This window comes from Cibotium barometz, chromosome 10, assembly GCF_041138505.1.
Source record: "Cibotium barometz isolate CiBa-2024 chromosome 10, ASM4113850v1, whole genome shotgun sequence".
NCBI classification, from domain to species: Eukaryota; Viridiplantae; Streptophyta; class Polypodiopsida; order Cyatheales; family Cibotiaceae; genus Cibotium; species Cibotium barometz.
Window position 1 is genome coordinate 20058314 of NC_141055.1, and position 15335 is coordinate 20073648.

Genomic DNA, 15335 nt, shown 5'->3' on the forward strand with positions numbered 1-15335 from the left:
CCTGTTTGATAGCACTGCACGCCACAAACCCAGGCATGACACCATTACTTTCTGCAGCGTTGCCACAACCGAGCAAGTCGCCCCCCTCTCAAATGAAAAAAAAAATGCTTTGCACACAAACTTTACCATGGGGATGGTCTTCGCCCCCCCACGCAGAGTCATTATTAGCAACGGGCCTGGGCTGGTCTTCGCCCCCCCACCCCCATTCACAGTACAGAGGCGACTTCTCTCTACATTGAGATTAAAATGGCGCAGACAAACTTCAATTTCGAAAGGAAACAAACGCAATAGCTTACCTGCGTTTTGCTTGCTGTGTGTGACAGGGAGAGAGAGAGAGAGAGAGAGAGAGAGAGAGAGAGAGAGAATTCTTCCCTTCCATTCTGTCTTGGCCGCCTCCCTCCACACACTCCATTGTGGATAAGGATGAGAAGATGAATGGTTGAAAACCATTGAGTGGGCTCCGGTCCCCCGGTCACGCGCGGACCCTGACGACCCCATCGAACCACGCTCTGATACCAGTGTTAGATATCCGTAACGCCGCTACGAGCGTTACCACAGGAGGGGACGGCCTCTGGCTCACCACCCAGCCATAGAGGAAGAATGAGGATTGCCCCTCATCCCCCAGGCTATATAGTGTGTGGCCTGCCATCCACACTAGCCTAGCCGCCCATGACTCCGCATGGGCGTCCTCTCCCACTGAACCCCGGACATGGCCATCCGGTCTGCCGTCGGTCTCACACAGGCGTTACAGCCTACGTGACAGGATGTGAATATGATGAGATGTGAATAAGATGTGATGATATGTGAAAGGAGGTGATGTGATGTAAATAGATGTGAATCTGAATGTGATGAGATGTGATGATATGTGAAAGGATGTGATGTGATGTAAATGGATGAGAATGAGATGTGATGTAATAGATATGCATGTGAATAAATGGATGGATGTGGATAGATGTGAATGTGAATGAATGGATAGATGTGGATAGATGTGAATGTGAATGAATGGATGGATGTGGATAGATGTGCATGTGAATGAATGGATGGATGTGGATAGATGTGCATGTGAATGGATGGATGGATGTGGATAGATGTGAATGTGAATGAATGGATGCATGTGGATGAATGTGATGGATGTGAATGGGTGTGATGGATGAGAATGAGATGTAATAGATGTGCATGTGAATGGATGGATGGATGTGGATAGATGTGCATGTGAATGAATGGATGGATGTGGATAGATGTGCATGTGAATGAATGGATGGATGTTGATGAATGTGAATGGATGGATGGATGTTGATGAATGTGATGGATGTGAATGGGTGTGATGGATCAGAATGAGATGTAATAGATGTGCATGTGAATGAATGGATGGATGTGGATGAATGTGATGAATGTGAATGGGTGTGATGTAAATGGATGCGAATGAGATGTGATGTAATAGATATGCATGTGAATAAATGGATGGATGTGGATAGATGTGAATGTGAATGAATGGATGGATGTGGATAGATGTGAACGTGAATGAATGGATGGATGTGGATGAATGTGATGGATGTGAATGGGTGTGATGGATGTGAATGGGTGTGTTGAGATATGAATGGATGTGAATGTGATGTGATGATATCTGAATGGATGCAATGAGAGGTCAATGGTGGATGCGATGAGATGTGAATGGATGTGATGAGATTATATTTTAATGGATGCGATGAGATGTGAATGTGATGATATCTGAATGGATGCGATGAGATGTGAATGGATGTGAATGTGATGAGATGATATCTAAATGGATGCGATGAGATGTGAATTGATGTGAATGTGATGTGATGATATCTAAATGGATGTGATGTGATGTGAATATGATGTGATGAGATGTAAATGGATGTGAATATGATGAGATGTAAATGGATGTGAATATGATGTGATGTAAATGGATGTGAATATGATGTGATGAGATGTAAATGGATGTGAATATGATGTGATGAGATGTGAATGGACGAGAGGTGATGAGGATAGATGTGGATAGATATGATGATGCAATATGATGTGATTGGATGAGAATGGATGAAGACGATAGGAATACATATGACTAGATGTGGAATAAGCAATGTGAATTGATGTAGAAGAATGTGGAATAACGAGAAATGATGTGGAATAATGTGGAAAGATGAGAGTTTGTTTTAGAAACTGTATTTATGACCTGTTTTTAAATCACTGTTTTATGTCAAGAATGCTGGGGAAGCATTTTGACCATCTTGTGAATGAGGTCGTAAGACCTAAGTGATAAAGTTGCAATAGCTGAGAGAGAGTCAACGGAGGACGTCTTGCGTAGCAAGGTCGGCCGATGTCTTGACCAGCCAACACTATTGCGAGCAAAGTAGGTAACTAACGAGGGTTACCTGAAAGGATTCCCTCCCAAAATGTCTGAAATCTCAAAAATGGCCTAAAAACATAGTTTTTTGAAAACACATCTAGAATTCCATGTATAAATTTAAAAAATACTTGAATTTTGCTATTTTTTTCAAGATTGAAAATACGACCTTCGTAGATTTATAAATTGTTGTTGTTTTGGACATAAAAATAAACTTGACTTACAAAATTACATAGGAGTCTACATAACTTAAATAAATATCAATCTTTTTCAAATAAAAATTTATTTTATAAATTTCATGAATACAAGATACTCTTTTTAATTAGCTTTTTGGGACAAATTGTACCACTATGCATAAATATGCACATTATTTGATAAGCACTCAAAACATATTACAATACATATTAATATAAACTCCATAATTTATGAAAAAATCTACAAACATCCTTGACTCTATTTCTAGACCCAAATAGTGAAGCCTTTAGTATATACTTACCTTGACAGTTTGTATGATATAATTATTTGCTCTATTATTTATAAGCAGATAGTGGGCATGATATAAAACCAATGCTAAGAGTTTAAAGAGGTCAACGTATAGGTGTGCAAAGGTTGACTTGTATTCATATATATATGCAGAAGATGGTAACTATGGAGGCTTTGAGTAAGCCTAAGCATGTTAAAAGAGATATTTTTTCAGCAAGACAATCTTAGAGGCAGACATCATATCGCCTATGGGTGGAAATTTTGACCCACATAGGCATTTGTTTTCATGAAGTGAATTTTTGTTATGCAATATGGATAAGGGTGGCGGGAAGAAACTCTAGCCTATATCATGTACATATGTGGTGGTGGCAAAAGTTCATAGTATGCGTATGTTGATGTTTGATCTTAGATAGCCATTATCATGAGCATAGGTGATGGTATATCTAAGAGTGGTGTAGGAATGAGCTCTAGTTATAATTATTTATAGTGCATGTGAAGGATATTGAAAGATGGTATGTCTAAGAGTAGTGTAGAATGAACTCTAGTTATAATTATTTAAAGGACATGCAAAGGATGCAATCTTCGCTCGTGACATTGTCTTTGTGTACAAAGAGAAAAGAGAGGAGCTTAGGGATTCTCGAATGGTGGTATAGAAGAGCTTAGAGCTTTCACGATGATGGTAGATTCAAGTTCCCCTATGCTGGAGAGCATACTACTGCACATAGGCATGGGAGAGTCCAGGCTCACATGCACCCCCCTCCTCGACATAGATGGTCACACCACCTGTATTTGCTTATAGTTCTTTAGCTTTAAATTTGAACTGTAAAACAAAAATTAGGATTGGCGAATTAATCTACTTGTGGTATTCCAAATCAATGGAGCCTTGCACAGTTGGATTCAAACCAATGGATTACAGGTCATCATGGATTATCTCATCTAGCTCTTCTGTTATCATGATTTTTTGGCATCTACTACGTAGCGATATTATTTATGATACAAAGGTTACATGGTTATATAGATAAGCATTTTTTTTAATGACCTTCTCTCAAATTTGTAGTCAAACGTTGTGACCATATGTGTTTTTTACGTCCTTAGCCGTAAACCTATGTTCTACCTATATCACCTTATCCTAGGTATATTTTTTCTTTAATTCTATGCAAAACATCAAGTTTTATGGAAAAGTTGATGTTTTGCATAAAATCGATGTAAAACATCAACTTTTTCATAAAACTTAATGTTTTGCATCAACTCGATGCAAAACATTGAGTTGTGTGGAAAAGTTGATGTTTTGCATCAACTCGATGCAAAACATTAAGTTTTCCACACAAACTCGATGTTTTGCATCGAGTTGATGAAAAACAACTTTTCCACACAACTCGATGTTTTGCAGCAAAGTTGATGCTGCAAAATATCAAATTTTCCACACAACTCGATGTTTTGCATTAAAGTTGATGCAAAACATCAACTCTACCATAAAACTTCATGTTTTGTATATCAAGTTTCAGATTCTTCAGAGAAAAAAGTTGGAGGATCAGAGATTGATTTTCACAAACGGAGTTTTTTAGCGGTTCCACAAATTTAGAGTATGAACATGATTATGTTTCGATGTGATTTGCAGACATCACAAAGCAACTTGCTAATGGAGCAAGCCGCTTTGTGATGTCTACAAATCGCACCGAAACATAGTTGTGTTGGTACTCAAAATTTATGGAATAGGTCGTCTCAGCATGCCAACATGCGCACAAAATCGTTAAACCAAGCCGTTTGTGAAAATCGATCTGCAATCCTCCAACTTTCTTCTTCGGAGCATATGAAACTTGATGCAAAACATCAATTTTTGTGGTAGAGTTGATGTTTTGCATCAACGTTGATGCAAAACATCGATTTGTGTGGAAAAGTTGATGTTTTGTATCAACTCAATGCAAAACATCAAGTTGTGTTGGTGGAAAAGTTGATGTTTTGAGGAGGTTTTGAGTTGATGCAAAATATCAACTTTTCCACACAACTTGATGTTTTGCATCGAGTTGATGCAAAACATCAAGTTTTATGAAAAAGTTGATGTTTTACATCGATTTTTTGCAAAACATCAACTTTTCCACAAAACTTGATGTTTGCATTGAAGTTGATGTAAAACATTAAGTTTTGTGGGAAGTTGATGTTTTGTATAATGTTGATACAAAACATCAAGTATTGTAAAAAAGTTGATCTTTTGCATAGAAAGTTAATGTTTTGAATATAAAGTTAATGTTTTACATTAACTTGATGCAAAATATCAAATTTTCATAAAAGTTGATGTTTTGTATCAAGTTGATGGAAAACATCAACTCTTAGCTGAGAAGTTCTTACTCAGCATTAAGTTGGCCACAAATGTTATAGCTAAAACATCCTTACTATGTGTAGTAACCAGTAGAATTCGAACCTAAGTCCTTGCCTGATATTTTACAAAAAAGTATTTTGGAAAGTATAAACTTTTGTTTCTTAAAGAGACATTTTTCATACTTTCTAAACTCATTTAATAACTAAAATTACCATTTAACCCTTTTTTGTCACATCAAGGACACATCTTCTTTAAAAATGAGTGTGAAATTATTTTTCAAAATTAGACAACTTTTAAATAGCTTATTCATGATATTTTAAAATTCATATGTACATAACGAACTCTTTTTAAAAAAAGTATATATTATCAATTAAGAAATTGTGATACTCAAGAGCTTTAAAATGGATTTTAATACTACTCTCATCTCGAGAGCCAAAATAGGGTTTTACAATTAAGATAATAATTTTATCAAGATAACGCTTTTGTAATATAATTATACAAATAGTTTTTTATAGTTTCACTCTCTGTAGCACATCCTCAATCATGCTAACATTGCAGATGACCCAAGGAGTCTAAGCTTCAAGTGTACACGTAGAAGAAAAAAATTGTATTTGTGGATAGTAAAGAAGAGGATGCCTCGTTTACCTTCTCAAGGAAAGGCACATCGACTAGTGATGGTGTAGCAATAATTATGAGGAACCATACCTATGCCATAAGCTATATGTTTAGAAAATGGCTTCTTTTACAGTTGTATCAAATTTTTAATGGATTGAAGATGGAAATAATAAACATTGTCTCTATTTTGGCATGTTTTTTGAAAACTTATTGTTAGATTTTTAATTATAATCTTAAAAAGTAAGCAAAACGAAGTCTTTTTTTTCATGTCAATTTTTGTAAGAAAGATGTAAAGTGCCCAAAATATTATCGTTTTTTGGCAGTGTCGTACGCATGCGTAGATCACTTTTTAAAGAGGTAAAAAATTAAACTTTTTTGATGGTATCTTTGAAAGATGCCAAATGTTTCTCGTTTTCAAGAAATATTACCTATTGTGTCCGTAACAGTGTTAGCCTTGGTTTGATTTAAATGGTGAGCTTCCGGTATGGTGGATGAGGGACCAAGGAAGCAGCCTATGAGTGAATTGCTAGGTGACCTGCGAGCCTAGAGCGTACTAACCATACGGTGTTCGGGCTCTAGGTAACTGAAGATACCCATGCATGCATCGAGGAAGAAAATTGAACAAGGAGTTAGAGTTGTTTTCTAAACTAGGGCATGGATCTAGTTGATTGGCCTTGATGTTCCTCAACGGATGAGTCCATGGCTCTTTTATATGGATCTGTGTTGATCTTACTGATCTTCAACGAAGAGTCCATCTGGATTTTCTTATGTGATCATATTATTGGGTACTATGAGTTAGGAACTATTGAAAAGGCCCCTGAGTGAACAGGTGGTGAGCGTTCTGGGGACCAAGGATGCCATAGGTACACCGATGAAGGAATGATTGGAAATAAGAATTCAAGCTGGATATTTTGGAGGATTATGATCAGTGATACTATGGTTTCATTAAGATTGTTTTAAAGACAATTGAATATGTGAGAAAGGCAATATCATATTGGGTATGTAAGTGGTGTGACTATCTTGAAGTTTTCTTGAAGTGTCGGCTAGGGGGCCTGGGAACTCCTTTCCCTGGTGGACCGGGGTAGAACATAACCAAATTTCTAAATGGATCCTATCACTATAATGGTTGAGTGGTTGGCTAACTCATGGGATTGGATGGGGTAGGCTGGAGTGACAGATCCCTAAAATGAGACTCAATTCTGTTAAGTTAGGATAGTTTAAGTAAATCCTAAATAACCCTTGTTCTATGGAAAACAATCAACAACTGTGTCTCTTGATGAGAAAAAAAGCGTTGGACTCTATGATCCAAGTGCAAGTCTTTTCCTTGATCTGACCATAAGACTTGCAGGTTCAGTAGAATCAGTTTGGTTAGTGATGACCTTGACTACGTTAGAATAAAATTATCCTGGAAGAATTGCATATGTCTGCTAGGTGAGAGAAGTTTTTCCGGGTTTGGTTTTGGAAGAACCGAGGGATTAGTCTCTTGTCCGGATATCTGTGGGCGAGGCCCCGAGTGAGAGGCTCTGCCCTACGCAAGAAGTGCTACTTCCGCTGCTAGCACCCCTGAATTCGTTGCACGGAGGGGGCAGGGATCTTTCAGTTGGTATCAGAGCGAATTCGCTAAATCCCTTGAAAAACGATGCTTCTAAATGATAACCTCTTAATTCAAAGCTAAACTCTAGGCTTGATAAGCTAGAGATTAAGAAAATGATATTTTGATGATTTTGTGTTAACAAAATCATGGTTATTTCTTTTAGATTATTTATAAGTAGTTAAAAACTACTTTTATTGATTCTAAATGAGAAATAGATTATCCTATCAATTTATAAAATTTCCATGATATTTAAGATCCAAGTAATTAAATGGTAAAGAGGAATTTTTGGCATAATTTAAATTATGAGTATTTATCAAAAGTGAAATTTTGAGCAGTATTAGTTTTATTGGAAAATATGGAAAGAATATATTTTTGTAAATCCCATGAATCTTTTACTCAAAAAGAAGAATATTGAATATGTTTCACTTGATAAAGAATATGAAAATATCCATCAAGAAAAAGTACCTTTAACTAGGCCAAGCAATTAGTAGAAATTTAGAAAAGTCCCATCGGTATATCGAAAGTAGAAAACGGTACTAAATGTGAATGAGATGTGATGTGATGTAAATGGATGTGGATGTGGATGTAATGAGATTTGGATGGGATGTGATGTGATGTGATGTAAATGGATGTGGATGTGAATGTGATGTGATGTAAACAGATATGGATGTGAATGTGATGAGATGTGAATAAGATGTGATGATATGTGAAAGGAGGTGATGTGATGTAAATAGATGTGGATTTGAATGTGATGAGATGTGAAAGGATGTGATGTGATGTAAATGGATGAGAATGAGATGTGATGTGATAGATATGCATGTGAATGAATGGATGGATGTGGATAGATGTGAATGTGAATGAATGGACAGATGTGGATAGATGTGCATGTGAATGGATGGATGGATGTGGATAGATGTGCATGTGAATGAATGGATGGATGTGGATAGATGTGAATGTGAATGAATGGATGGATGTGGATGAATGTGATGGATGTGAATGGGTGTGATGGATGTGAATGGGGGTGATGAGATAGAAATGGATGTGAATGTGATGTGATGATACCTGAATGGATGCAATGAGATGTGAATGGATGCGATGAGATATGAATGGATGTGATGAGATGTGGATGGATGTGAATGTGATGTGATGATATGTAAATGAATGCAATGAGATGTGGATGGATGTGAATGTGATGTGATGATATGTGAATGAATGCGATGATATGTGAATGAATGCGATGAGATGTGAATGGATGTGAATGTGATGTGATGATATCTGCCAAATGGATCCGATGAGATGTGAATGGATGTGAATGTGATGTGATGTGAATATGATATAATGAGATGTAAATGGGTGTGAATATGATGTGATGAGACGTGAATGGATGAGATGTGATGAGGATAGATGTGATGAGATGTGATTGGATGAGAATGGATGAAGACGATGGGAATATATATGACTGGATGTGGATTAAGAAATGTGAATTGATGTAGAAGAATGTGGAATAACGAGAAATGATGTGGAACAATGTGGAAAAATGAGCGTTCATTTTAGAAACTGTATTTATGACCTATTTTTAAATGATTGTTTTATGTCGTCAAGAATGCTAGGGAAGCATTTTGACCATCTTATGAATGAGGTCGTAGAGACCTAAGTGATAAAGTTGCAACAGGTAACAAAAAGTCAACACAAAACGTCTCGCGTAGCAAGGTTGGCTGAGGTCTTGACCAGCCTCGGTTCGATTTAAATGGTGAGCTTCCGGTACAGTGGATAAGGGACCAAGGAAGCGGCCTATGAGTGAAGCGCTAGGTGACCTGCGAAAGGAGCCGAGAGCATGCTGACCATACGGTGCTCGGGCTCTCGGTCACCGAAGATACCCACGCGTGCATTGAGAAAGAAAATGGAACAAGGAGTTAGAGTTGTTTTCTAAACTCGGGCATGGATCTGGTTGATTGGCCTTGCTGGTCCTCACTCGAGTACTATGGGCTAGGAACTATTGAAAAGGCCTTTGAGTGAACAGGTGGTGAGCGTTCTGGGGACCAAGGATACCATAGGTACACCGATGAAGGAATGATTGGAAATTAGAATTCAAGCAAGATATTTTGGAGGATTATGATCAGTGATACTATGGTTTCATTAAAAGATTGTTTTAAAGACAGTTGAATGTGTGAAACATGCAATTTCATATTGGGTGTGTAAGTGGTGTGACTATCTTGAAGTTTGCTTGAAGTGCTAGGGGGCCTGGGAACTCTTTTCCCTGGTATACCCGGGGCAAAACATAACCAAATTTCTAAATGGATCCTATCACTATAGTGGTTGGGCGGTTGGCTAACCCATGGGATTGGATGGGATTAGGCAAGACTGATGGATCCCTAAAATAAGACTCAATTCTGTTAAGTTACAATAGTTGAAGTAAATCTCGAATAACCCTTGTTCTATGGAAAACAATCAATGGTTTTTCCTCTTGATAAGGAAAAAAGCATTGGACTCTATGATCCAAGTGCAAGTCTTTTCCTTTATTTGACCATGAGACTTGCGGGTTCAGTTGGATCAGTTTGGTTAGTGATGACCTTGACTACGTTAGGATAAAATTATCCTGGAGGAATCGCCTATGTCTGCTGGGCGAGGGAAGTTTTTTCGGGTTCTGAATGATATGTTCTGAATGAATTGCTCTCTGATAATGAGTTGTGTATGCTCTTCTTATAGAAGGGATATTTATCCCAGGATTCTGTGTGGGTTGACCGGACTATAAGGAACCCCAGAATCATTTGGATCTTAAGGTGAAAGAGTTTATTCTCCAGCTGCGGGATGAGGACATCTCGCATTTTTTAGGTTGGGTAGGATGTAAGATTCCTCCCTCTAGCTTTTGAGAGATAAAGATTGTTGACATATACAAGTGAATAGGGTGTGTGCAAGAACAAGCCCTTGGCTAGAGGTTGTAAAAGAGAATCTGTAAATGTGAGAGAACCTATGAAAAGGTGAGAAGAATCTACTGGGAGAGAATAAAGGGTAGCATGAGGAGATTTAGGAGGTGTGGGGATATTCTGGGAAAAGTGGAGAGAATCAAGCAAAAGAGGTGGAGTGAATCAAGGAAAAGAGGTGGAGTGAATCAAGGAGAAATCAGTGGGATTGGATGCTTGGATGTAAACCCTATAAATTGAGGCATTGGCCTAATGAGAATTTGCTAGTTTTTTATTATCCATGCCTACATTAAGCTATCAGTTGATTGCTCACATCTTAATTATCATCTAATCTCTTTGTTCATGATGTTGATTCTAGCATTTGATCTACCATAGCTCATCACATTGCTATAATTTTAACATGGTATTAGAGCCTAGCCTAGAATCCATCAAGTTTATGAGCCCATTATCTAACTAATTAGGATTAGTAGATGATTAGAAAATAATCACTTTTTTAGTTATTTTCAAGTAGCCCACTGTACCCCCAGCCAGTGTGGAGGAGCTTGATCTCCCTCTAGGAGCAACATTAGCTCAAGCCCTTACAGCCATACGGTGTATTTTTTTCATGAAAAATTTATAGATAAGGTGTTTTTAAATTAGTCCCTCCTTAAATGCACATGATATAGAGAGTTTACATTTACTGAACTCCCCAAGTGAATCCTTCATATATAAGGATTTACCTAAGCAGAATCCTTATAGGTGTACATAGTGATTTTCCTTCTTTGGTCTACACGTCTCCTACATAACCTCATTCCCACGACAAGAAGGTGTCACAGTAGGTGTTGGTGTGTCTCAACGAGTATTAGGCACCTCGCTTTGATCGGTCTCTACTACAAAGAGTTGATCATATCTCAAATATGCTTTGCAATGGCATCGTCCTCCGTAGCCTATCCTATGATTCCTTCATCGCATAGGATTTTCCTAAGTAAAATGAAGAAAACTAGTATGCTAGGATCCATGGAAAAGAGCAAATATAGGTGTGTACAATGTATGCAATGGAGGTTGGAGAGGAAATGCAAAGTGAGGAGAAAAAACTCTTAGGAAAGAAGGCAAGACAAGAGATGATTAAGATTTTAAGTACACATGCTACAATATAACTCTCACATTTAATGAAAGTCTTGTCGCTACTAAGAGTGTCGCTTATTAGCCACACTATTAGTGATAGTGCATAACTCTTGCATTTAATGAGAGTCTTGTCACTCTAATAGTGGCACTTAGAGTCGCTTATAGTGACACACAAAATGTCGTTAAATGACACCCATGACCTTTTCTTTTCAATTTGGTAGTATAATCTTAAAAGTGTCGCTAAGAGTGTTATTTTGTGACTCCCATGGATTTTGGCACTATCCCCATCCCATGTCTCTAGATCCCCATATACCTTATAGTGTATATATTTTTAAATTTGTACATAAATATATCACTTACTTATATATAATGTGTGTGTGTGTAAATATATACATAGATATGTATATACATACACACATGTATACATATGTACATACATACATATATATACATGCATACATACATACATATGCATGTATATATATATATACACATACATACATGTGTGTATGTAAATATATATACATAGATATGTATATACATATACACATGTATAAATATATCCATACATGCATACATACATACATGTATACATACATATATACTTGCATGCATACACACATACACATACATATGTATGTATGTATATATATATATAATATACATATTCAAGTATACTTGTATATGTATATATGTATCTTTACACACAAACACACACACACACACACATGTGTGTGTGTGTATAGGTATACATGTATGTATATATACCTATATATGTATACATACACATAAACACACACATATATACATGTGTATCTCTCTCTTTATGTATATGTATGTATGTATATATATATATATATATTATATATATATATTTACATACACACATATATACACGTATACATACATACATAGATATCAGTGTATATGTGTGTGTGTTTATATTACGTGTAGCTTGCAAAAACCGTGGAGAAGGCTTTGATATGTGGTTGAAAACGGGGCACCCTTCTTGTTTGAAACTTTGAAGACAGTCAAGGTAAGCTGGCTCCTAAGAATTGAACCTATACATGAAAACAGTACAGACGCCACCACCATAGTGATGACAAGGGCATAACTGGAGATGAATCTGCGTATGTTGCATTGAAGAGGCATCATTCACTTTCGGAAAGATATGAACCTTGAAGTAATTCTCGAGGATAGATTTCAGGCACCTGAAACCTATCCTAAATCATTCTTGAGTGTATGGTTAGTGAGTATTCATTTAGGATATTTTTAGGGGCTCACTTTGTCTTATTCACACATATACAGGGGCAGATCACTTTTAAAAATACCCTTACAAGTGGCTTGGTCTGGCTCACTTTGTCTTATTAACACATATAGGGGCAGATCACTTTTAAAAATACCCTTACAAGTGGCTTGGTCTCACCCTGCATGTGTCAATAATACAAATGTAGGATCCTGTTCTGTACTCGTGAGTATTATATGACTAATGAATAGGTGCTCATTTGGTAGGGGAAGTCGGAATCCCTTACTGTAAAATAAACGTTCAGTGTCTCATCACGCGTAGTACGTAGGTAATGGAGGCATGAGAGAAGCTTCCACTCACTACTCAAAACAATAACGATGGTTCAAACTCTACAGTGCTCATGTCAAATTATTCAAAATTGAAACGAAGTGTGGAAATGTGTTATTATATAATAGAAGAGCAATTCCACTAGAAACCGGCCAGGGTCTCTCAATTAGCAATTGACGGGTAATTCCACTTCTATAATAGAAGTGCAATTAAGTCTACTTCAAACCGGCCAGGGTCTCTCCATTAGGATAGACGAATGATCTGATGGACACCGGCTGATCTGGGCAGGCTGATCTGACAAACTTCCCAACTCTTTGAGGAACTTTTGCATCTCCAGTTGATCATTTTGCGGCTTCCTGTAGCTGATAACAGCAGCGCTGCTAATGTCATGAGGACCAGAAACAGTAATACTTTCATAAAAGTGATTTAGCTGTGAAGTTGCAGCTGGAGGCCCGAGAAGAAGGTCGCCAGGCTCGGGAGACCCAGAACGAGTTGACTGATAGCATATAAATGCAGGACGCTCCTCTTTACAAGACTGATTTGATGACTTTATAGACTGCTGTAGACCATGAGTATACTGTGCGCCCAGAAGAGCTCTAAGTAAGCCAGCATTTGTCGCCGCTGCCGGAGAAGCTGTTATGGGCTGAGACACGGCCACTAGCTGATGATTGTTCGCTAGCTGTACGCCGGTTGAACTGCACGGTTGTAAGAGAGCTGAATGATTATAAGTCGTTAAGCTAACAGCATCAGCAGCTCTTGCAGTCGTGGCTGCACCTGCGGCATACTGCTTGATCCTGTTGCAGGGTACAAAAACAATTGGTAGCTGATTTGCACCTTCGGGTGCTATGCTGCCTTGCATATTGTAGGAGGTATAATCAGCAGCCTCATCAACATGGGCAGCGGGACCGTGATTAAAATTTTCATTAGTAGGGTTTGATGTGAAGTCTCGAGATGCATAGCGTAACCCCATTGTGTCGCCCTCTTCGCCAATGTTAGAGTCCAAGAGAGCAGGCAGAGAGGTAGATACTGCTGGGAGAAGCTCGTCTGGAACGTGCGTAGGTACTTGATCAAGCATCATGGCTTCTTTCTTGCAGCTAAAGCTCTTGTTGAAGATCCGGCATATAACCCATTCATCCTGAGATAATTAGGGGAGTAATTAACTCTAAAATGGGTGCCCAATTAAATCTTATAATCATTATTACTTAGGAGTCATCAGTCTAGGTCACCTTGGAGAGGAGGTTGATCATGCTGCGTGCACCAGAGTCCATGCAGCGGTACTCGTGCATGACCCAGTTGGTCTTGTCGCCCTTGGGTGCCCGGCCTTGGTAGAAGACGAGGGTTTTCTTCATGCCCACCACGCATCGCCTACGTGGGCCGGAGCTCATCACCTCGCGGTCCTTGCCCGTGGCTTTCCAGTACCCAGCTTCTGTCGCTCTGTTGGTGCGCACTCCGCTAGGGTACTTGCGATCTCGCAAGCTGTAGAAGTACCACTCCTTCTCCCCCATCTTAGCTTTCCCTGCGTATCCAAACACATACGATATGATCAGAGCAGGGAAAGCTCCAAACTTTTACCGTCAGCAAATAAACACTCTAAAATCAAGCAATGAAGAACCATCGCAGCAGAATTCATGCAAAAAGCTCCGTTAATCTGCGTTTAGAGCGCATTTCTAGCAGACATACCAGGTAAATCCCAGGGCTCGCACTTGTTGAGATCCGCCTCAGAGACTGCAGGGTCTGTGAAAGCAGGGTTCTCGATCTTCTTCTCTAGATAGTATGTGACCAGCTCCTCGTCCGTTGGGTGGAAGCGGAAACCGGGCGGCAACCAATTGTATGCAGCATATGAACTGTTCCCATGCTCCCTCATGGTGGACCAGCTAACTGCGTCCTCCATACTTGCAGTTTAAGCAACAACCTGCTCCAATGATTTGCAAGCGACGATGGAGAACACGGCACTGTGTCGATGAACTTAACAAAAGAGCTGGCGTTTCAGTTTACTTCTTTTACAAGCTCTTCCTGCATGATTACAAGGGTTCGTGAACCGACTTGGCTAGAATGGTTCTTTCGGTGCATTTTTTGGTGTTGTGGCTTTCTATTAACGAGAACATAGTTGGTATGCTGGATCAAGGGTTCTCGCAGCAAGTAACTCTGTGCAAGACAACAAAATATACAGCCAAAGGCGGTAGCAGCGTGGAGGCTGCAGAAGAGGGACCTGAAGGCCACACGTGAAGAGGCTGTTGAGGCATGGCAGGAAAGTACGAGAGGGAAAAGGGGGTGTTCTTCCAGCGGGGGGAGGGGATCAGCAGGCCAGGCCTTATTGCAAGAGCAGCTGGGGCACTTGTTCTGAAAGGGATGTAAGCGGC

General features: G+C 38.8%; 1 protein-coding gene across 1 annotated transcript; it reads right to left on the minus strand.

Moving 5' to 3' along the window:
* Nucleotides 1–13066: 13066 nt before the first annotated feature.
* LOC147634642 (protein CUP-SHAPED COTYLEDON 3-like) lies at nt 13067–15072 on the minus strand. The gene is made up of 3 exons (XM_086803389.1): nt 14656–15072; nt 14202–14491; nt 13067–14110 (listed from the first exon to the last, which is right to left on the minus strand). The coding sequence occupies exons 1-3, from the start codon at nt 14864–14866 to the stop codon at nt 13196–13198; spliced, it is 1416 nt and encodes a 471-aa protein (XP_086659515.1). The 5' UTR covers nt 14867–15072; the 3' UTR covers nt 13067–13195.
* Between the last annotated feature and the right edge of the window lie 263 nt (nt 15073–15335).

What these genes read in the sequence shown, in the direction of transcription:
- LOC147634642 (XM_086803389.1), bottom strand. Translation starts at nt 14,866, where the DNA reads ATGGAGGACGCAGTTAGCTGGTCCACCATGAGGGAGCATGGGAACAGT. An exon ending in CGAGCCCTGGGATTTACCTG is followed by an intron (nt 14,492 to 14,655) that starts GTATGTCTGCTA and finishes TTGGATACGCAG; the next exon opens with GGAAAGCTAAGATGGGGGAG. An exon ending in TGATCAACCTCCTCTCCAAG is followed by an intron (nt 14,111 to 14,201) that starts GTGACCTAGACT and finishes TAATTATCTCAG; the next exon opens with GATGAATGGGTTATATGCCG.